The sequence below is a fragment of the Oncorhynchus nerka genome, linkage group LG19, assembly GCF_034236695.1.
Source record: "Oncorhynchus nerka isolate Pitt River linkage group LG19, Oner_Uvic_2.0, whole genome shotgun sequence".
Taxonomy (NCBI): domain Eukaryota; kingdom Metazoa; phylum Chordata; class Actinopteri; order Salmoniformes; family Salmonidae; genus Oncorhynchus; species Oncorhynchus nerka.
The window spans coordinates 26,758,583-26,782,852 of record NC_088414.1 but is presented as its reverse complement, the minus strand read 5'-3'; the positions used below and the strand labels follow the sequence as shown (position 1 = coordinate 26,782,852).

The following is a 24,270-nucleotide window of genomic DNA, read 5'->3' as shown; positions in this document are numbered from 1 at the left end:
GATCTACAGATGACACAATCTCTATTGCACTACACACTGTCTTTTCCCATCTGGACAAAAGGAACACTTATGTGACAATGCTGTTCATTGACTACAGCTCAGTGTTCAACACCATAGGGTCCTCAAGCTCATCATTACGCTAAGGAGCCTGAGACTGAACACCTGGATCCTAGATCTGACACTCCAACACACACACTACATACGGTCACACTCATGCATATTGATGCCACACACACACAGACTTGCACATAAACACACTTTCACACTCCTCGGATACACTGCTGATACTCTATTATATATCCTGATTGCCATGTCACTTTTACCCCTACCTACATGTACAATACTGTATTACCTCAACTACCTCGTACACCTGCACATTGACTTGTACTTGTACTCCTTGTGTATAGCCTTTTATTGTATTACTATTATCTTTTTTTACTTTGCAAATATTTTTCTTACATTTTAAAGCTCCATTGTTGGAAATCGGCTCGTAAGTAAGCATTACACAGTAATATCTACACCTGTTCGATGCATGTGACCGATAACATTTTATTTGATTTTGAACTCTCTTATTGGTCTATTAACTCCTTTACTGCCTGGTGGTGTCATCAGGCAAGCCAAAGCTCCATCCCACCAAAACAGCCTGAAATTTCAGGTGTTCTTTTCAAAACGGCTCTTAAATAAAATTGGTATTTGACTGCGCTGGGCCTTTAAATAACTTTCATGCAAAGAAACAACGTAGAAAACCACATGTTTTAGGCTTAGTTATAGTGAAACACACAAATTCTGGGCATCATTTGGACAGTTCATTTCAAAAGTGATATATTTTGAACTTTTAGTAGTAAACCTAGCTCTTTTTGCCCCTAGCGCTTCAACTCTTAACCATTTGAAATGGTAATGTAGGAACACTTATGTCATCTCAAGGGATGGGTTCAGTATGAAATGCACTCTCTTCTAGATGTGCTGGGTGGTACCACCTCAAGGGAGGGGTTCAGTATGAAATGCACTCTCTTCTAGATGTGCTGGGTAGTAACACCTCAAGGGAGGGGTTCAGTATGAAATGCACTCTCTTCTAGATGTGCTGGGTGGTACCATCTCAAGGGAGGGGTTCAGTATGAAATGCACTCTCTTCTAGATGTGCTGGGTGGTACCATCTCAAGGAATGGGTTCAGTATGAAATGCACTCTCTTCTAGATGTGCTGGGTGGTACCACCTCAAGGGAGGGGTTCAGTATGAAATGCACTCTCTTCTAGATGTGCTGGGTGGTACCATCTCAAGGAATGGGTTCAGTATGAAATGCACTCTCTTCTAGATGTGCTGGGTGGTACCATCTCAAGGAATGGGTTCAGTATGAAATGCACTCTCTTCTAGATGTGCTGGGTGGTACCACCTCAAGGGAGGGGTTCAGTATGAAATGCACTCTCTTCTAGATGTGCTGGGTGGTACCATCTCAAGGAATGGGTTCAGTATGAAATGCACTCTCTTCTAGATGTGCTGGGTGGTACCATCTCAAGGAATGGGTTCAGTATGAAATGCACTCTCTTCTAGATGTGCTGGGTGGTACCATCTCAAGGAATGGGTTCAGTATGAAATGCACTCTCTTCTAGATGTGCTGGGTGGTACCATCTCAAGGAATGGGTTCAGTATGAAATGCACTCTCTTCTAGATGTGCTGGGTGGTACCACCTCAAGGGAGGGGTTCAGTATGAAATGCACTCTCTTCTAGATGTGCTGGGTGGTACCATCTCAAGGAATGGGTTCAGTATGAAATGCACTCTCTTCTAGATGTGCTGGGTGGTACCATCTCAAGGAATGGGTTCAGTATGAAATGCACTCTCTTCTAGATGTGCTGGGTGGTACCACCTCAAGTCTTTATATAAAAGCAGGTGACAGTGTGCTTTATTTGGCAATGGACTTGGTAAGTGGACTGTGCCAATATATTTTGCTTGATGCAAAATTCAAAAGGCCAAGTTCACAGTTCTTGCTTACCGCTTCATGCACATCTGAAGGCTATGAGGATTATATGTTTATATTCGTAGCTGTCAGTGAAGGCTGCTGAGGGAAGAACGGCGGGTCATAATAATGTCCGGAACGGCGCAAATGGAATGGCATCAAACACCTGGAAACCATGCTTTTTGATGTATTTGATACCATTCCACCGATTCCTCTCCAGTCATTACCACAAGCCCGTTCTCCCCAATTAAGGTGCCACCAACCTCCTGTGGTAGCTACATCCATCTTAACAAGAAATAGATGACAGTGGTGGTCATGTTGACTCGTTTGATGTTTTTCCAGACTGGTGGCGCAGTCCACTAATTCAATGGTTGTGAGTTCTAATCCCATTATTTACAGTATTCATCCCGTGCCCGAACACTTTTAATTCTGAAAAGTGAAGGCATACCTGCGAGAGGGGTAACCCTGGTAGTATTTAAAAATATATATATGTTTTTAACAGTGCCCAAGATCAGTCTGAGTTCCTTTGACCATTGGAAAAAGAGCTACTGTGTACTGAAATGTGTGTTGGATTGATTTGAGACACTAATCTTCATTTTCACGGTGATGATTGCACTTCTTTTCCAAACACAATTCCCCAATACATGCGAGTCCACATTTTCAAGGATTTGAACATATACCACAAGTGGCGGTAGATGTGCGGTTACTGTCCAAAGCTGAATTTGCGCACGATGCACATAATTAGATTTATCAGAGGGTGCCAGTGGACTTCTGGTATGATTTAGTGAGAAAGTGTTGGGATCAGGTACAACTGTTTACCCACCCCCAAACTTAACATTTATGAGCAGTCTCCCCCCACTCACAACTTCTCACCTGAATGCATTTTTTATTTTACTTGAAGGGGTTGGGTAAAGGCTGAAATTGGGGTCGAGAGTTACCCTTTAAAGCATACTACATTTTTGAAATGTATATAAAAGGTTCTATTTTTCGAATAGAAAAGGCCATTCAATAGGGTCTAAACCCTTTTCGACATCACCAGCCATTATTGATAAATCTATACCTTGTTTTTTAGCATATTGTATTAAACTGAAATGTTATTGTATTGTCTATTTTTAATATGCCCTGTTTGATATGTATCAAGTCTGGGTAATACTTTTGCCATTCTTATTGCTTATGAGCTTTATTATTTTGTCACAATTTATTGAAGTTATGGATCTGTAATCAGTAGAGGACTCTCCAGATTTTCCTCGTTTTAATACATGTAACTAGGAAGCACTGAATTGAGTGTATTGTCATTTGTGTAAATAGGAGCGCTACTTTGTCCCAAAATGTTAAATGAATTCTATGGGAAAGCCGTCCTTTCCTGGTGTTTTTCCTCCGCGTTAATCTTTTAACAATGTCTCTGTTTTTATTGATAATTATTTGTCTGCTGATCATTGAGTTGTTGAGTCTAAGAAGACTTTAGGATCAGATTAAAATTCCTGCATGCCTAAGAAGCCTACTATTTAGAACACAAGTATGGGTATTCGGACACAGACATTTTCTTTTCTACACTACTATGGCTTTTAGCCACTGTGTTCAACATGTGCCGCTGGTTCCCTGCAAATCAGAATACCGCCTGATGTGTCACCACTTGGTCCAAACAAACGTCTTCTGACTCTACATACAACCTATTGTGATGTGCATTTCTCTTGTGTTTAGGCCCCCTGTGAGTGGTTAACAAGCACCAGGAGTAGGAGTGGGTGGTGGGCAGAACTAGGGGAATGTTCTCAGAGCTTCCTGTTTTCTGTGTCCTTCACAGGCTGTGGCAAGTGTTCCACTGTTTTGTCTGAGGATTCATTTCCTTTGAGGAGTAGGAAGAGATCAGACGCTGATCCTCCCCCACCAATGACAGGCCCCTCCCCCTAGAGTGTCAAGATGTGATAAAAAGGATGCCACATCCCAGCACTCTGAACTGTGTATGGTATTTTGTATTTGAGAGCGATTGCTCAAAATGCTAGTATTTGGACTACACCTGTCCCTGTTTACCTAGAGCTTCCTGAGGTCACCCTCGACCCGGGATGACTGTAATCTGATAGTCTGCACTAATTCAGCCAGGCTAATGCCAATCACTGTCTGTCTGTGCTGCACTCAGCCCTTTGTACTACCTGGTATTTGTCTACCTTGTAAAGCAGGTGCTTGTGTGAGGCACTGCTGTTTGCACGGCATGAGTGACCCCTTGTCTTTCACTCTGGGGTTTTTATCTCCTAGTATCTGTCATGTCATATGATCTGCTGGAGTTTGAAAGAGAATGCAGGCCTAAGTGTTCGGCCCATTTTGTTGGATGTAGACTAATGACTGCGAGGCAGTCCCTAGAATGAATGTAAAAAGTCTAAACAAAGCAGACTTGTCAGAGCCTCTTAAGCGAAGAGCTTGTTAGTTTTAGCCTGTCCAAACTGTCTTTTTATTATTATTGTTAAGTATTTTTGTTGTGCATTCTGCACCAGGCTTTTCTGGCTGTTTTGGTTTGCTCCATTGGAAGGGCATGTTGTTCTTTGACTAATGATGCTACAGCTACCACAGTTGCTGCCACTGTGACAGAACAGTGGTATGTGTGTTCATAGATCTGTGTATGTGCTATTGCCTTGTATGCTTGATAAGTCTGAGGTCTGTGCCTCCCCTTAGGCCACATAAATAAAATAAAACCTACAACACACCCTATTTCAAATCAAAGTTTATTTGTCACGTGCACCGAATACAACGGGTGTACACCTTACAGTGAAATGCTTACTTACAGGCTCTAACTAATGGTGAGGGGGAAAAAAGGTGTGTGTGTGTAAAGAAATAAAACAGTAAAAAGACATTTGAAAAAAAGAGTAGCAAGGCTATATACAGACACCTGTTAGTCAGGCTTATTGAGGTAGTATGTACATGTAGGTATCATTAAAGTGACTATGCATATATGATGAACAGAGAGTAGCAGAAGTGTAAAAAAGAGGGGTTGGCGGGTGGTGGGACACAATGCAGATAGCCCGGTTAGCCAATGTGTGGGAGCACTGGTTGGTCGGGCCAATTTAGGTGGTATGTACATGAATGTATACTTAAAGTGACTGCATATAAGATAAACAGAGAATAGCAGCAGTGTAAAAGAGGGGTTGGGGAGGGGGCACACAATGCAAGTAGTCCATTTGGTTACCTGTTCAGGATTCTTATGGCTTGGGGGTAAAAACTATTGAGAAGCCTTTTTGTCCTAGACTTGGCACTCTGGTTCCGCTTCCCATGCGGTAGTAGAGAGAACAGTCTATGACTGGGGTGGCTGGGGTCTTTGACAATTTTTAGGGCCTTCCTCTGACACCGCCTGGTGTAGAGGTCCTGGATGGCATGCAGCTTTGCTGAAGTGCCTTGCGTCCGGAGGCCGAGCAATTGCCGTACCAGGCAGTGATGTAACCGGTCAGGATGCTCTCGATGTTGCAGCTGTAGAACCTTTTGAGGGGTCTCAGGACCCATGCCAAATCTTTTTAGTTTTCTGAGGGGGGATGGGCTTTGTCGTGCCCTCTTCACGACTGTCTTGGTGTGTTTGGACCAATCTAGTTTGTTGTTGATGTGGACACCAAGGGATTTGAAGCTCTCAACCTGCTCCACTACAGCCACGTCGATTAAAATGGGGACATGCTCGGTGCTCCTTTTCCTGTAGTCCACAATCATCTCCTTAGTCTTGGTTACGTTGAGGGATAGGTTGTTATTCTGGCACCACCCGGCCAGGTCTCTGACCTCCTCCCTAAAGGCTGTCTCGTCGTTGTCTGTGATCAGGCCTACCACTGTTGTCGTCAGCAAACTTAATGATGGTGTTGGAGTCGTGCCTGGCCATGCAGTCGTGGGTGAACAGGGAGTTATTTTCATTCATCGCTGAGAAAAAGGAGAGGCTACATATAATGAGAACAATGACACAGTATAATTCTAAATCTAATTTTATTTGTCACATGCTTTGTAAACCACAGGTGTAACAGTGAAATTCTTAAGAGTCCTTTTCCAAGAATGCAGAGATAAAGATAAAAAAGTATATACAAATAGAGAGATGAGGAATAAATACACAGTGAATAACTATCCAAATAACATGGCTATATACAGGGAGTACCAGTACAGAGTAGATGTGCAAGGGTAGGAGGTAATTGAGGTAGATATGTACATATAGTTAGGGGTAAAGTGATTAGTGTTGTGTCTTTGGCTATGCCGGATTAAGTGATATGACATGCTATTCTATAAAATAATTTTTCCATAACTAATATTACCTGATTGAGATAATCATGTAAAAGTAACTAGAGTCGGGCACCACAAAACAATATTTATAGAGCTGTTATCTTCCGAATAAACTCTTAAAGACCAAGTAATATTTTACATCAATAGCAGTCAATATTAATCGTCATCTTAATTCAGTCTCATCTGAAAGTTGTAAATTCTTGGTTATCTGCACAAACCCTGGTTAACAAGTTGAACCAGCAATACAAAATTGGGTTTAATTATTTATTCACTAAATACCTAACTAATCACACAGAATTACACATAATTAAATCATAACTTGATTACAAATTACATCATAAAGGAAAACGTCCCTAGCGTGCGGAAAATATATGACCGCTTGTTACACAAAAGAAAAGGGTCTGGGTTTGAGTGAAAGAGCGGGAAGACTGAGGAACAAAGGGCAAAGCTGTGCTATCGGAAATACAGTATCTTATGCATTCTAAATGACTATTTACTCTGAGCTGCGCTTCGGTAGGTTGGTGGTAGATGGAAGGTCGTGTTGCCCAACCGAGTCCTTTGTTCTTTTGAAGAATGAAGATACTCTGTCTGTTCCTTCCTAACCCTCATTTGCAGCGGCTGTCGCTAACTCAATGGCTAGGAGGTATTACTTCTGTAGTGAATAAGAGTTCAAAGTTCATACCATTCGCAACCAAAGCTCACGCGGATGTTGGCTTCGTTCTGTAGTTATTATCTGAACCATTCTCACATCGGACCGTCATCCTCGGAACAGGAGGTTATATTGTCGTCGAGGGCTTATATAGGAAGGGAGAGGAGGGCGTGTTTGAAAAGTTTTATAGCCCATGTCCCTTCACAGGGGCGGGCCACTGATTGAGCAGAGCCCTATCTTATGACAACCCAAATCTCACTACATTTCATTCCATCACGAATAATTTCATATTCAAACATTTAAATTGAACAACAATTCAATGTTAGTCCGATAACTCTGATGTGTAGACTTTCCACTGTAGAGTTTGTCATCTTATCATTGATGAGAACGTCTCCGATGACAACCGAACTGACATCATATTCATTAAGTACCACCGCATATGTTCAATTAGTCAGATTACCAGAATATAGTTAATTTCCCCCCCACCTATAAATGGTTACTTACTTTGAGTTCAAGCTACAGAGCATGTATTCAAAAGAAATGCTTAGAATATGTAAACATTTTTATTTTGTTTTAAAAGAAGGGGGATGTAATATTCATGTGTGTAAACATACTGAATTGTAATTGGATGCATTTTACCGCCATATCATACTGTGCTATGATTGGTTAAGACCACCGAAATGGTTAGGTCATGGTCGTTTGATCCTGGTTGGCGATAGGTGAACATACCGATTTATAGCTAGCTAATAAAGAGCTACGTTAAGAAATATCCTGTAGTACTGCATTTTATTATTTTCTACAAAGTGTGCAAAACAAGACATGGTGTCAGAGTAAAAGGTCTTAAAAGATGGATTTTTCTGGAATTCCTTCACCTCGAATGGACTGGGAGTCTACAAACTTACCAGATGCATGGCGTAAGTACAAACAGCATGTGGAGCTAATGTTCACGGGTCCTCTGTGGGACAGAGGAGAAGAGGAAAATGCAGCTAGTTGCTGCTCTGGATCGGTGAAAAAGGGAGAGATATTTACTACACATGGACACTTACCAAGGCTGAATCAAAAGTACTGAAAACATACTACGATCGTTTTGAAGCATATGTTGCGCCGAAGACCAATACAATTTTCGCTAGGTACAAATTCCATGAGAAAGTACAGGGAGCTAGCGAGTCTTTTGAACAGTTTGTGACAGAGCTGTGTCTGCTTGTGAACGACTGTGCTTATGCAAACAAGGATGAGATGGTCAGGGACCGTATTGTATTTGGAATACACTCATTTGGAAACTTTTGAATGTTGGGTCTGAGGTAACGCTGGACAAAGCTATCCACCAGATCTCACGAGCTAGCACAGGTTCAGATGAAAACCATTTAGCGCGGCAGCACGAGCGCATCACGTGAACAAGCAGTGCACGCAGACATCAATGCACACCTCCGGTGCACAGAGAGCGCGTTTTAGAACGGAGAGAGACACAACTTCAAAACAGAGCAACACGGACTCAAAACGCCCCAAAACATGTGGATACAAAGTGCATGGCGAACAAGGAAATTGCCCAGCTAAAGGCAAACTGTACTAAATGTGGTAAATGGAATCACTTTGCAAAAGTGTGCAGAGCTTACCACGGAAAAACAGTACACACAGTGAGTGAAGATGAAATGTCAATCAAAGAGTCAAACGCTGATGAACTGTTTATTGATTCAGTGACACAAAGTCAAATATCAGAGACAGAGCAAGCCTTTGCTGACATTGAGATCGGAACACAAGGCACAGAGCTAAAGTTCAAACTAGACACTGGTGCACAAGTAAACATTATTCCTCTGAATAAGTACCACAGCTAGACATCTGAGTGCGAGCTACAGGCCACCACGCGCAGACTGACTAGGTTATGGTGGTGAACAGCTCCCAGTAAAAGGCACATGCACTTTCAAATGCAAATACAAGGAAAGTGACATGATGTTGGACTTTTATGTTGTTGACATTAGAGCACCTGCAGTGCTTGGTCTTGAAGCATGTTTAGACATGGACCTCATCAAGCTAGTTTTATCAGTGACCGTATCAGATGAGACAGATAATGTACTGGACGGGTTTGCTGATGTTTTTGCAGGAATAGGATTATTCCCAGGAGAATGTAAGAGAGTAATAGGATACGGCATGTGTCAAAATTGATTGATTGCTGACAGGTGTCAAAATTGATTGATTGCTGACCTTATGACCTGATGACATGTACAGAATATGTGCCCCCGCCCCCCCCTGTTCGTGTGGTCATGTGTTAGAGGGTGTTTGAACTTTTGGGGCCCATGCCCCCCTCCACCCCCCAGTTTTATCTCCCTTATGGTTGTTATCTATGAAGCAGGAATGTCTGGGGCTATAGATAGCGCTGGGGCCTCAGCATTATAAATGTCCAGAACAAGCCATTTTTTTAAGACCTGAATATGTGGGTGTGTGTGTGAGAAACAAGGAATGTGTGTGGGTGTGTGTGTGTGTTTAGAAACAAGGTCCCTTGGGCATTGTGTCCATTTCAGGCTTTAAACAACAATTAAACAGCCATCTAAATAATGTTTCTCAGCCTAGTTTCCTATTGAGTTCTCTTTATATGTACAGGCACAGAGCTTCCAGATGGCTCCAGCCTAAGGATTTTCAGTGCATGTACACACGGGGAGATTAGAACCCCAAAGAAAAGATCCTAAAGGTACTTTCAGATTCAGGTTTATCATGACAGCCGCTTTATGAAAGGCCTTTACTTATGGCTAAACAGCTTCTACACAGCTTATTAATTAATGCTGTGGGATGAAATTATGTGTTTCTAGGAGGGCTTAAACAAATATACAGTGAAACAAACATGGCCACTTTACACACATTTTTATTGACTTTTAAAAAGACCACAGTAACATGACAGAATTTGTGCAAAGGCAACGAAATCTGCTAGGGGATATTAAATGTACAACAGTAGTATTCTGTAACAAGCAATACGTGTTAAACATAAGGGACATGCAATCATGACAGGCTCTTTATGAAAGGCCTTTAACTATGGCTAAACAGTTTTCTACACATCTTATTCATTAATGATGTGGGCATACCCAGGATTTACAGGCAGGACGTTTGATCTACACAGGGAGGGAAAACTTACGGAGTTATGATGGAGCGGGCAAGCGTCTTTGAGTTGGTGAATTCGAAACGAATAATGGTCTTGTAGCTCCCTTCAGTAACCACGAGCACAACCGTTCCATGATTTTAACTGGCGGCTTTATTCAGTAGTTTCAGTGAGAATTATCCCCTTCAGTGAGAACTATAAAGTAAATTAAAAATACAGTTAAGCACACTCTTACAACATTATCTTAGGAGTGACTTATTAGCTTGGTATAACTCTGAAGTGCTTACATACATAACAGTTTAACCGGCGTTATAACGGGTTCAGATTAAACACATGAATAAAGGAAAAAATACCTCATTGGCTGCTTATTACAGAAGGGAGGAAATCAAACTTCACACTTATTATTCCTGGCATGAATTCACACTTCATCCTAACATACACTCTTCAACCTTTATGAACTACACCCGATGACATGAAAACTTAGCTAACGCAGCGCAGGATTGCCTTCCCTACAAAAGTGTGTTGCTACAATAAGGATCCCCAGTTACAACAGTATTAGCTACGTAGTTCCGCTTGTATTATCATTTTCCCGCACAGCGGACACATAATTTGGAATTATAACATGTGTTAAAATGTAGGTACTAAATATTTTGAATTAAATCACTGGTTTTAAAAATGTATCGCACGCTTTAACGATAGGGGAAGAGGTCATTTCATATTTCGTTTTAGGGGGGTTATTAACTTTATGGAAAACAATATTCACACAAACAACACCGCTTAGAGCAGCTTGGAGATTATTAGCCATGTAAACGGGGAGCAAAAGAGCGGATTTAACCAACTCTGTACAAACCGGCGCTCCAGGGACAAGGTATGGGACCATTATACAGTTTTGTTATTAGTTATCAGCCTTTTTATTAGTTATAGATCTGTTGATAGCCTATGTTAAAACAAGGACAAATAATGTTTTTTCAGACTGCCGGGAGACAGACCCAGCAGAATCTGGAACGCTAGAGGGAAAAAGTCACACACCCCCGGTTTCGGCGATTCGTCACAACAAGCGCCAAAAAAGCTGAGGTATTTTAACTATGTACTGTTAATATATATTATTATAACGGAAAGGTATTTGACATTTGTATGTAGCTAACATATATATTTTTATATCTAATAACGTAATTATGTATGTATTATTTTCATTCAGACTCCGCACCGGCGAAAAACGTCACAGACGACCACATAAATCTAGAGCTGGGGGATTCCGGCGCCCCGAGCATTCCGAATGAAACACCCAAGAGACCTGTTTTTAATGACATGTCAGATGTTGATGACCAGCTATTCTGTGATGCGGCCAACCTTATAGACCCAGTCAATTCTACGGCCTCAATACCTGCAGCCGAACAAGAAAGGTTTTTCACATTATTTTCCAGGGCTTTGAAATCGAGGAATGTTTTGCTATACAAACGACTGGGGGATTTAATTGAGAGACAGTACAGAGACGATATGTTATTCTGCCATTTTTGTATAATTAAGAGTGTTCGTTTTTTTTCTTTCTGTAATGGTTGGTGTTACATGTATGATTTTAGCGTCTGTATTTGCGTTTTTTAATGGGGTTGCTGTTTAACATGCGTGGAATTGTTCTATGCCAGAATAACATATCGTCTCTGTACTGTCTCTCAATTAAATCCCCCAGTCGTTTGTATAGCAAAACATTCCTCGATTTCAAAGCCCTGGAAAATAATGTGAAAAACCTTTCTTGTTCGGCTGCAGGTATTGAGGCCGTAGAATTGACTGGGTCTATAAGGTTGGCCGCATCACAGAATAGCTGGTCATCAACATCTGACATGTCATTAAAAACAGGTCTCTTGGGTGTTTCATTCGGAATGCTCGGGGCGCCGGAATCCCCCAGCTCTAGATTTATGTGGTCGTCTGTGACGTTTTTCGCCGGTGCGGAGTCTGAATGAAAATAATACATACATAATTACGTTATTAGATATAAAAATATATATGTTAGCTACATACAAATGTCAAATACCTTTCCGTTATAATAATATATATTAACAGTACATAGTTAAAATACCTCAGCTTTTTTGGCGCTTGTTGTGACGAATCGCCGAAACCGGGGGTGTGTGACTTTTTCCCTCTAGCGTTCCAGATTCTGCTGGGTCTGTCTCCGGGCAGTCTGAAAAAACATTATTTGTCCTTGTTTTAACATAGGCTATCAACAGATCTATAACTAATAAAAAGGCTGATAACTAATAACAAAACTGTATAATGGTCCCATACCTTGTCCCTGGAGCGCCGGTTTGTACAGAGTTGGTTAAATCCGCTCTTTTGCTCCCCGTTTACATGGCTAATAATCTCCAAGCTGCTCTAAGCGGTGTTGTTTGTGTGAATATTGTTTTCCATAAAGTTAATAACCCCCCCCCCCCTAAAACGAAATATGAAATGACCTCTTCCCCTATCGTTAAAGCGTGCGATACATTTTTAAAACCAGTGATTTAATTCAAAATATTTAGTACCTACATTTTAACACATGTTATAATTCCAAATTATGTGTCCGCTGTGGGGGAAAATGATAATACAAGCGGAACTACGTAGCTAATACTGTTGTAACTGGGGATCCTTATTGTAGCAACACACTTTTGTAGGGAAGGCAATCCTGCGCTGCGTTAGCTAAGTTTTCATGTCATCGGGTGTAGTTCATAAAGGTTGAAGAGTGTATGTTAGGATGAAGTGTGAATTCATGCCAGGAATAATAAGTGTGAAGTTTGATTTCCTCCTTCTGTAATAAGCATCCAATGAGGTATTTTTTCCTTTATTCATGTGTTTAATCTGAACCCGTTATAACGCCGGTTAAACTGTTATGTATGTAAGCACTTCAGAGTTATACCAAGCTAATAAGTCACTCCTAAGATAATGTTGTAAGAGTGTGCTTAACTGTATTTTTAATTTACTTTATAGTTCTCACTGAAGGGGATAATTCTCACTGAAACTACTGAATAAAGCCGCCAGTTAAAATCATGGAACGGTTGTGCTCGTGGTTACTGAAGGAGCTACAAGACCATTATTCGTTTCGAATTCACCAACTCAAAGACGCTTGCCCGCTCCATCATAACTCCGTAAGTTTTCCCTCCCTGTGTAGATCAAACGTCCTGCCTGTAAATCCTGGGTATGCCCACATCATTAATGAATAAGATGTGTAGAAAACTGTTTAGCCATAGTTAAAGGCCTTTCATAAAGAGCCTGTCATGATTGCATGTCCCTTATGTTTAACACGTATTGCTTGTTACAGAATACTACTGTTGTACATTTAATATCCCCTAGCAGATTTCGTTGCCTTTGCACAAATTCTGTCATGTTACTGTGGTCTTTTTAAAAGTCAATAAAAATGTGTGTAAAGTGGCCATGTGTGTTTCACTGTATATTTGTTTAAGCCCTCCTAGAAACACATAATTTCATCCCACAGCATTAATTAATAAGCTGTGTAGAAGCTGTTTAGCCATAAGTAAAGGCCTTTCATAAAGCGGCTGTCATGATAAACCTGAATCTGAAAGTACCTTTAGGATCTTTTCTTTGGGGTTCTAATCTCCCCGTGTGTACATGCACTGAAAATCCTTAGGCTGGAGCCATCTGGAAGCTCTGTGCCTGTACATATAAAGAGAACTCAATAGGAAACTAGGCTGAGAAACATTATTTAGATGGCTGTTTAATTGTTGTTTAAAGCCTGAAATGGACACAATGCCCAAGGGACCTTGTTTCTAACACACACACACACACACACACATATTCAGGTCTTAAAAAAATGGCTTGTTCTGGACATTTATAATGCTGAGGCCCCAGCGCTAGCTATAGCCCCAGACATTCCTGCTTCATAGATAACAACCATAAGGGAGATAAAACTGGGGGGTGGAGGGGGGCATGGGCCCCAAAAGTTCAAACACCCTCTAACACATGACCACACGAACAGGCGGGGCGGGGGCACATATTCTGTACATGTCATCAGGTCATAAGGTCAGCAATCAATCAATTTTGACACCTGTCAGCAATCAATCAATTTTGACACATGCCGTATCCTATTACTCTCTAATGTACCATCCACCTTGACCCAGACGCAACCCCTGTGGTTTACCCACGGAGAAAGATTCCCCTTGCTCTCCGTGCCCGTCTGAAGAAAGAGTTGGAGAGCATGGAGCAATCTGACATAGTCACCAAGGTTACAGAACCGACTGACTGGGTAAACGCGTTAGTCTTGGTGGCGAAACCACGCACAGGCAAGCTCCGAGTGTGTCTCGACCCAAGAGACTTGAACAAGGCTATCAAATGCCCCCTTTACCAACACTAGATGGCATCACACACAAGCTAGCGGGAGCACACTACTTCAGTGTCATGGACGCTAGATCAGGCTACTGGGCTATCAAGCTCACAGCAGTCATCTAAGCTCACAACATTCAACACACCGTTTAGACTCTACAGGTTCCGTCGCCTGCCTTTTGGGATTATCTCAGCCCAAGACGAGTTTCAGCGAAAGATCGCCGAAGTGTTCGAAGGCCTCGATGGAGTTGTGGCAATTGTGGACGACATCCTTGTCTATGGTCGAACCAAAGAGGAGCACGACCAAAACCTCAGCGCGATGCTGCATAGGTCCTGCGAGAGAGGAGTCCGGCTCAACCCCGAGAAGAGCATAGTCGGCGCTACAGAGGTCAGCTACTTCGGACATCTTCTCACAGCGACTGGAATCAAGCCAGATCCACAGAAGATCTCAGCCATAAAATAAATGGAGCCACTAAAGAACTGTGCAGAGCTGGAAACAGTGCTTGGCATGGTCAACTACTTAGCCCAGTTCGCACCCAGCCTTTCCAATGCTAATGCACCCCTGCGTCAGCTGCTAAAGCAGTCCAGTGACTTTCTCTGGGACAAGCAACACGACATTGCTTTCCAGAATGTGAAAGACTTGACCTCGAGAGAACCAGGACCAATACTTGCCTACTACGACCCCGACAAAGAGCTCAGACTCCAAGTGGACGCGTCGAAGTATGGACTAGATGCAATGCTACTGCAAGAAGGAAAGCCCATCGGCTACGTTTCGAAATCTCTCACAGACTGTGAAATCAACTACGCTCAAAGCGAAAAGGAGCTCTACACCATTCTGTTCTGATGTAAACGTTTCCATCAGTACATATATGGACGACAAGTCATTGTGGAATCCGACCACAAGCCCCTTGAGTCAATTATGGGGAAACCACTAGCCGCAGCCCCGCCAAGGCTACAGAGAATGATCCTTCAACTACAAAAATACAACTTCACAATAACTCGCCGTCCAGGCAAAGACATCCCTGTCACAGACACACTCTCCAGGAAGTTTCTTACCTATAAGGACAGCAGCCTCAATGAAGGCATGGACATGCAAGTGCACACGGTGTACAGCAACTTACCAGTTAGTGACACAAAACTGAAGGAGATCCAAGCAGAAACAGAAATGGACTCTCAACTCACACAGCTGAGGAAAGTCATACAGGATGGATGGCCTGAGGAGAGGAGAAAATGCCCTCACAGCGTCTCAGAATTCTGGAACCATCGTGATGAACTATCACAGATCAACGGAATAATTTTCAAAGGAGAGAAAATCATTATTCCTTCCAGTCTCAGAGAAGAGATTTTGACAAAGATCCATGCTGGACACATGGGCATGGAAAAGTGCAAACGGAGAGCATGGGACATTTGATTTTGGCCCGGAATGTGCAAACAAATAGAGGACATCGTTGGTAAATGCGCCATATGTCTTGAACGACGCCCCTCAAACACCAAAGAGCCTATGTTACCTCACTGTATCCCAGACCGACCTTGGCAGGTCGTGGCAACCGATCTGTTCACCTGGAACAATGAGGACTACATCGTAACAGTGGACTACTACAGCAGATACTTCGAACTCGACAAGCTTCACAGCACCACATCTGCAGCTGTGATACACAAGCTGAAAGCAGCCTTTGCCAGGCATGGCATTGTAGAGACTTTTTAATATCTGACAATGGGCCCTGTTACAAATCAAATTAATTTGAATCCTTCACAAAAGCATGGGATTTCACACGTCACCACAAGCCCACATTACCCTCAAAGTAATGGCCTTGCTGAAAAATCGGTGCAGATTGCTAAATCGCTCATGGACAAAGCAAAAGCAGACGAGAGACCCTACCGCAGTCTCCTTGAATACTGCAACACTCCAGTTGACAACTTAAAATCCCCAGCCCAGCTATTGATGAGCCGCAGACTTCGCTAAATCCTGCTACACCACAAGAACTGTTGACTGACACGGAAGCATGCTCAGCATCATATCTCACAAGGTCAGGAAGAGAGGTCAAGCCCAGAGCTGTCTTAGACCTGTGCAATGTCAAAGGGTGTAGGCGGATCGCTGCCCTAAAAGAGTTCCAGACTGTAAACTTGTTATTGAAAGTTCACTTGAAATGCTTTGGTATTTGTTTGAAATATTAAGATGTTATTTCTACAGTGAAAGCTGAGTTGCTGAGAATCCCTTGTTTGAAAAGTAACAGTATGTTGGATTATTGATTCAGTCTATGTTGATTCAGTTGGTGTAGTATGCAATATAAATGGGTACCTACCTTGAGTTCACACTACAGAGCATGTATTCAAAAGAAACACTTAAAATATGTAAACATTTTTCTTTTGTTTTAAAAGAATGGGGATGTAATATTCATGTGTGTATACATACTGAGTTGTAATTGGATGCATTTTACCGCCATATCATACTGTGCTATGATTGGTTAAGACCACCCAAATGGTTAGGTCATGGTCGTTTGAGCCTGGCTGGCGATAGGTGAACATGCCCGTTATAGCTAGCTAATAAAGAGCTACGTTAAGAAATATCCTGTAGTACTGCATTTTATTATTTTGGACAAAGTGTGCAAAACAAGACATGTACAACATTAAATGTAAACTACATTTTCTTCTGACCCTTTAAACTACTAGTTTGAATGTTTGTAGCTACCAATTTTCCCATTAAGTCACCCATATTTCTCTAGTATAGGCTACTTATCATAGTGAACGATGTCAGCAAAATGCCCACGATAAGTGGTCGGTATAATCGTTGTCAATCTTTTTCAGTTTATCGTCTCAGCTTTTGTGTGTGTTGGTGTAAGTACAGTATATTTGTGGGTAGAGTCCAGTGTGTTTAGAAGTCTTATGGCTTGGAGGTAGTGATGTGTAGTTCGTGGATGATTCGTTCTTTTTGAACGACTCTTTGCTGACTCGAGTCAAGATTTGTTTTTTCTGAGTGACTTGTTCATTTAAGTCATTCATTTCACCAGCTGGCCGTAATTAATTCTGCAGCAGGATAAATACATGGTCGTCCGGCTCAGCGCCTCTGGAGACTTGCTCTGACCAACAACTGTCTATCATGTCCGCTAGGGAAACTTGATCATGCTGCAGGCAGCATAGAGAAGAAAAATACATGTTTAGAACTGATAATTGATCGCATGGTGCAAAAATGAATGCAATGAATTATTATGATGGACACAACTTTGTCGAACCAAAACATACACAACCTCTGCTCAACAAACTTTAACTCGGAAATGAATCGTTTGGGGGGCTGCAGTACAAACTATATTGAGCGAATCACTCTCACGGCAGTCAAGCTATGCATTCCGTGTCATTCACAATCTAGTCTGGTTGCGGCCACAACTAGATCTCGTCTCAAATGTATCAAGAAATAATCTTATTTGTATGCCTAGCAATCAACAAATTAACATTTGTTTAAAGCACACTTTTACAAGTCAGTTACAAATGACAGATCAAATTAGCCTCTATGGTGAAGGACAAGTGAATGAGAGGCCTGTAGAATCATGACTCAAGTGTTTTATTCATTGTTCACTGGTAGGCAGTCCTGCACGCTCTGGGCATTAATTTAATTCATTTGAAAATCAGTAGTTGAATGATTTAATTATTTTGATCTAACGACCTAAAAAGATCAAGGTTGGTAAAAAGAGCTGAACTTCCCATCACTACTTGGGGTAGAAGCTGTTCAGGGTCCTGTTGGTTCCAGACTTGGTGCACATCACCAACAAACTATCATGGTCCAAACACACCAAGACAGTTGTGAAGAGGGCACTACAACACCTTTTCTACCTCAGGAGACTGAAAATATTTGGCATGGGTCCCAGATCCTCAAAGTTCTACAGCTGCACCATCGAGAGCACCCCGACCCGGTTTCATTTCCGCTTGGTATGGTGGAAATATTACCTACAAAAAAAAGGGGGGGGGAACACAAAATAGCCCGTAAGACTGCCATTGCAGCCCCATCTACACAGTTCACCCCTCCTTCCTCCACCCCCCTTGGCTAATTTGACCACAGTCGTTCCAGGTTGCTGGGTGCAATAAAGATGCTCTTTCTCAGAGGCCTTCTGAAACACACGCAGCCTCTTGAGGGTCCCCTTTGAACCGCCCTCGAACTCTACTGTCCTCGCCTCTATCCTCTGCTCTCTCTTTTCCAAGGGAAGGAGCACAAGCCCAGCTCTCCTCCTATGTCTCTTGTTTTCATCTGGAGAGGCGCTACAATGGCAGCCATTGTCCTTGTCTTTGTTATATTTTCTTCAATCTCCGCTCTTGTTTCAATGGACACTATGATCATATGGCTCAAGTTTTCTAGCGAAAGGGTTGTTTCTGAAAGAAACAATGTAGGCTCCTCTGGTCGAATGATTTTAAAAAGCAACAGGAAGCAGCTTGTATTTTTGTTTTTCTCCAAGACAACTTCCTGTGTGATGGATGGCGCTTCCTGTTTGGCCCCCGGCCCTCCCTCCCTCACTCTCTTCTTGTTTCACTATTGTCTGTGTTGACAATCAAGTCAAATTTGTCACATTCGCCGAATACAACAGGTACCAACAACCTTACCATGAAACGCTAACAAGCCCTGAGCCATCAAAGCAGTTCAAAAAATAGTTAAGAAAATATTTACTCAATAAAGTTAAAAAATGTAATCAAAAAGTAACACAAGATTACATAACAGTAACAAGGCAATATACAGAGAGTACCGGTATCGAGTCAGTGTGTGGGGGTACAGGTTAGTCGGGTTAATTTGTACATGTAGGTAGGGGTAAAGTGACTGCATAGATAATAAACAGCAAGTAGCAGCAGTGTAAAACAAAGGGGTGTGGGGTCGAATGTCTGGTTGCCCATTTGACTACCTTTTTTCTTTTCATGTCTAAAGTAATAAAATCCTGAGTGTTTGTTTAGAGAGACAGATGTATGTGTCTGTAGTGTGACCCTGGGTCGGTCTGTCTGTCTTCCTGACTCCCACAGAGCTGAAAACATCCCTCCTGAGGTGCTGAGGCAGAGGGAGGCCAAATGGCTGGACATGCTCAACAACTGGGACAAGTGGATGGCAAAGAGACACAAGAAGGTAAGTCAGTCAAACACTGGCTGATCTACACAAATCTCATTGCTGACGATAACAGCAAATTCCTGTGTTGGTCTTTTCTAGAAGCATGTTAAGGTAGCCTTGCAAGCTGTCATGTGTCACCCCTTTTACTCCTGTTGAGTGACTGCTTTGGATACTACAGTATGTACCTGTCAGGTCACATTCCAGTCACCACAGCCCACCTGTTTTGCAATGTGTAACTCAGCTCATGTATTATTACACACACAGTGTACACAAACCAGCCTGGAGAAAAGTCCTTAGGTCATGAACTGTAGAAGGAAAGTCATTGAACACATACTTGAACAACCTGTCCCCCTTGCTTGATATTTTAATATATTACACTGATGGAATTCCTGTGATTTTTAAACTGATCTGACCGTGCATGATAATGAGTGGCTGTAACCAATAGCACTAACTCCATATCCCTAGATGAAGCTGCGCTGTCAGAAGGGCATACCCCCCTCTCTGAGAGGCCGGGCGTGGCTCTACCTGTCTGGAGGAAAGGTGAAGAGGGAGCAGCACAAGGGCAAATTTGAGGTTACTCACTACCGTCCACCGTTAATACCAGTTTGTCTCACACACACACACACACACACATACTTTTACACATAGTGTAGCATGTAAATAGCTGTGTTTGTTTTTAAGGAGCTGGACAGCCAGGCAGGAGACCCTAAGTGGGTGGATGTGATAGAGAGGGACCTCCACAGACAGTTCCCCTTCCATGAGATGTTTGTGGCAAGAGGAGGCCATGGGTAAGCAATGTGAATGGGTTGTTTGTCATTGTTTCTGTTGGTGTTACTTGTGCCTTTGTCTCAGTATTTTTCAGTAACTGAATTGTGCTTACTATGTATTTAGGCAGCAGGACCTCTACCGTGTCCTGAAGGCCTATACTCTGCACCGGCCAGAGGAGGGTTACTGCCAGGCCCAGGCTCCCATTGCTGCTGTGCTGCTAATGCACATGCCTGCTGAGGTGAGCCTGCACAGACACACACATACTGTTACTCACACCACAATGTTTTCTGATAATGTTGCATGTTTCATTTATGTTTTTGCTTTATTGGCAGGATGCATTCTGGGGTCTGGTCCAGATCTGTGAGAAGTACCTTCCCGGATACTACAGTGCAGGGCTGGTAAGATGCACGTTACTTCAAACTACATACACATTCTCTCTCCTTCACTCATACTTATACTCTAATAGAACACATAGACACAAAAATACAATGACCCAAGATCATGTGCTTTAGAGAATTTGCTGACTGTTGGCTGTGACAGGGTGAGGTCTTTTACTAGGGTTTAAAGATCAGGCATACGGGATACAGTTAATTGGGTTAACTCAAAGAACTTACCTGTCCTAAAACCAAATGAAACATTCATTCAGCATGTTTATCATTGTCAGGAACACCTGTGTCTTGGAAAAGAAAAGCTGTACAATTTTAGGTGACAATCATGTTGAAATGCAGGCTTGCAGTACATATTAAATGGCATGTGCTGCTGTCATTGCATACCTGTAGCTTGTTGTCTGTGACCGTGACATGCTAATGACATAATACCCTGAGTGAGCGGGTGACCAGACAATGTGGTCCAGATAATGCAACTATTAGATTTAACAGAGGAAGGAGTCTGCTCTCCTTTCTGACTGTTGTTCCTGTGTGCTCCTGTAGGAGGCGATCCAGCTGGATGGAGAGATCCTGTTTACTCTGCTGAAGCGGGTGTCTCCTCTGGCTCACCGCCACCTGAAGAAGCACAAGCTGGACCCCATCCTGTACATGACGGAGTGGTTCATGTGTGCCTTCTCCAGAACCCTGCCCTGGGTGTCCGTGCTGCGCGTCTGGGACATGTTCCTCTGTGAGGGTGAGAGAGACATTCCACACAGTAAACATACACACATTAAATTATGTCCACATGAGCGCACTCTGAGAGGCATGCTCTTTTGACAGACAGAAACATACACACGCCGGCATACTCATCATTATATACCCTACCGTTCAAAAGTTTGGGGTCACTTAGAAATGTCCTTGTTTTTGAAAGAAAAACACTTTTTTTTTTGTCCATCTTAAAATAACATCAAATTGATCAGAAATAAAGTGTAGACATTGTTAATGTTGTAAATGACTATTGTAGCTGGAAATGGCAGATTTTTTATGGAATATCTACATTATATCAGCATCCATCACTCCTGTGTTCCAATGGCACATTGTGTTAGCTAATCCAAGTTTATAATTTTAAAAGGCTAATTCATCATTAAAAGACCCTTTTGCAATTATGTTAGCTCTGCTTAAAACTGTTCTGATTTACAGAAGTAATAAAACTGGCCTTCTTTAGACTAGTTGAGTATCTGGAGCATCAGCATTTGTGGGTTAGATTACAGACAGAAGAACTTTCTTCTGAAACTTGTCAGTCTATTGTTGTTCTAAGAAATGCTATTCCATGTGAGAAATTGCCATCTGCCGTTTCCAGCTACAATAGTCATTTACAACATTAACCATTTCTACACTGTATTTCTGATCAATTTATTGTTTTAATGGACAAAAAATTTGCTTTTCTTTCAAAAACAAGGACATTTCTAAGTGACCCCAATCTTTTGAACGGTAGTGTACATCATAGACACATTGAAACATACAAAGGAACACACACACACCTGTCTCAGGAGTGTTACTCAGTTTTTCACAATTCCTAACATTTAATCCTAGTAAAAATTCCCTGTCTTAGATCAGTTAGGATCAAGCACTTTATTTTAAGAATGTGAAATGTCAGAATAATAGTAGAGAATTGTATTTATTTAAGCTTTTATTTCTTTCATCACATGCCCATAAACTAAGCATGTGTTTAGTGAGTCCGCGGTAGGAATGACCAGGGATGTTCTCTTGATAAGTATGTGAATTAGACCATTTTCTTGTCCTGCTAAGCATTCAACATGTAACGAGTACTTTTGAGTGTCAGGAATGTAGTGAAGTAAAAGTTGTCATCGATATAAATTGTAAAGTACAGATACCCTAAAACTACTTCAGTAGTTTTTTTTAAAAGTATTTTTACTTTTAAGCACATTACACCACTGCTGTCTGATGTGTGTTCGTCCAGGAGTGAAGATCATCTTCCGGGTGGGCCTGGTGTTGTTGAAGTGCATGCTGGGCTCCCAGGACAAGCTGAAGGCGTGTCAGGGCCAGTATGAGACTATGGAGCTGCTAAAGACCATAGATACACGCTACATGCAGGAGGGGTTTCTAGTGCGGGAGGTACAACCACCCACAGCCATACTTAAAGAACAGAAACATCAATTACTGGAGAATGCTCAGTGTCATGTTTTTTAGTCACTTTAAGAATAGCTGAGAATGTTTTTTAGTCACGAGACTGTCATGGCCACATTGCATGCTAAGGGTTGTGGTGTAAACTGGAAAAAATACCCTGCTGCCACCTAGTGATACTTTAATAAAACACTATTACAGTCATGCTTTCTGCTAAGACCACTGGTTAACCACTACTCCTTGTGCTCTGTCCCAGATTCTAGAGCTGCCGGTGTCAGAGCGGGACATTGAGAAGGAGCACCTGGCATCAGTGCGGCGCTGGAAGGAGACCCGGGGTGAGTTGCACTGCAAGTCCCTTCCCAGAATGCACGGTGCCAAGGCCATCATGGCTGCCGAGCCGCCCAGTCGCCAAGACTTGAGACAGAACCCCACCATCATAGTTGAGTCGCCCCTGGCAACCAAGAGCAATGGGGAGGACAAGGAAAGGAAAAATACCAAAGAGCAGAAGAATGGGAAGAAAAACAGCTCTCCGACCCCAGTGGCAGCCTACCTTGAACCCAGCGAGCCCTCCCCCCTCAAAGACACAGCCCTGCTAGGCTCCAATCAGAGCCTGAGCAGCACAGAGTATGACACCTACCTGTAGCAGGTACGGATAGCCATGACACCTACCTGTAAGCCCGGTACGGATAGCCATGACACCTACCTGTAAGCCCGGTACGGATAGCCATGACACCTACCTGTAAGCCCGGTACGGATAGCCATGACACCTACCTGTAAGCCCGGTACGGATAGCCATGACACCTACCTGTAAGCCCGGTACGGTTAGCCATGACACCTACCTGTAAGCCCGGTACGGATAGCCATGACACCTACCTGTAAGCCCGGTACGGATAGCCATGACACCTACCTGTAAGCCCGGTACGGATAGCCATGACACCCACCTGTAAGCCATGACACCTACCTGTAAGCCCGGTACGGATAGCCATGACACCTACCTGTAAGCCCGGTACGGATAGCCATGACACCTACCTGTAAGCCCGGTACGGATAGCCATGACACCTACCTGTAAGCCCGGTACGGATAGCCATGACACCTACCTGTAAGCCCGGTACGGATAGCCATGACACCTACCTGTAAGCCCGGTACGGATAGCCATGACACCTACCTGTAAGCGGGTACGGATAGCCATGACACCTACCTGTAAGCGGGTACGGATAGCCATGACACCTACCTGTACGCGGGTACGGATAGCCATGACACCTACCTGTAAGCGGGTACGGATAGCCATGACACCTACCTGTACGCGGGTACGGATAGCCATGACACCTACCTGTAAGCGGGTACGGATAGCCATGACACCTACCTGTAAGCCCGGTACGGATAGCCATGACACCTACCTGTAAGCCCGGTACGGATAGCCATGACACCTACCTGTAGCGGGTACGGATAGCCATGACACCTACCTGTAAGCCCGGTACGGGTAGCCATGACACCTACCTGTAAGCCCGGTACGGGTAGCCATGACACCTACCTGTAAGCCCGGTACGGGTAGCCATGACACCTACCTGTAAGCCCGGTACGGGTAGCCATGACACCTACCTGTAAGCCCGGTACGGGTAGCCATGACACCTACCTGTAAGCCCGGTACGGGTAGCCATGACACCTACCTGTAAGCCCGGTACGGG

The 24,270-nt window shown here is 42.9% G+C and overlaps 1 protein-coding gene and 1 long non-coding RNA gene across 2 annotated transcripts in view; one reads left to right on the top strand and one right to left on the bottom strand.

The window, feature by feature from the left end:
* LOC115101274 (TBC1 domain family member 10A-like) overlaps positions 1–24,062 on the top strand; it is a 30,062-nt gene extending 6,000 nt beyond the window's left edge. Inside the window, exons 2-9 of the mRNA XM_029620640.2 lie at positions 19,226–19,325; positions 19,773–19,880; positions 19,989–20,095; positions 20,199–20,313; positions 20,408–20,473; positions 21,005–21,194; positions 22,422–22,576; positions 22,842–24,062. Of these exons, the coding sequence (XP_029476500.2) occupies positions 19,226–19,325; positions 19,773–19,880; positions 19,989–20,095; positions 20,199–20,313; positions 20,408–20,473; positions 21,005–21,194; positions 22,422–22,576; positions 22,842–23,228 (1,228 nt within the window). The 3' untranslated portion in view covers positions 23,229–24,062. The remainder of the gene's footprint in view (positions 1–19,225; positions 19,326–19,772; positions 19,881–19,988; positions 20,096–20,198; positions 20,314–20,407; positions 20,474–21,004; positions 21,195–22,421; positions 22,577–22,841) is intronic.
* Positions 9,674–10,507, bottom strand: LOC135562419 (uncharacterized). The gene is made up of 2 exons (XR_010459935.1): positions 10,276–10,507; positions 9,674–10,117 (listed from the first exon to the last, which is right to left on the bottom strand). It is a non-coding gene; the product is annotated as an uncharacterized LOC135562419 (long non-coding RNA).
* Positions 24,063–24,270: the final 208 nt, after the last annotated feature.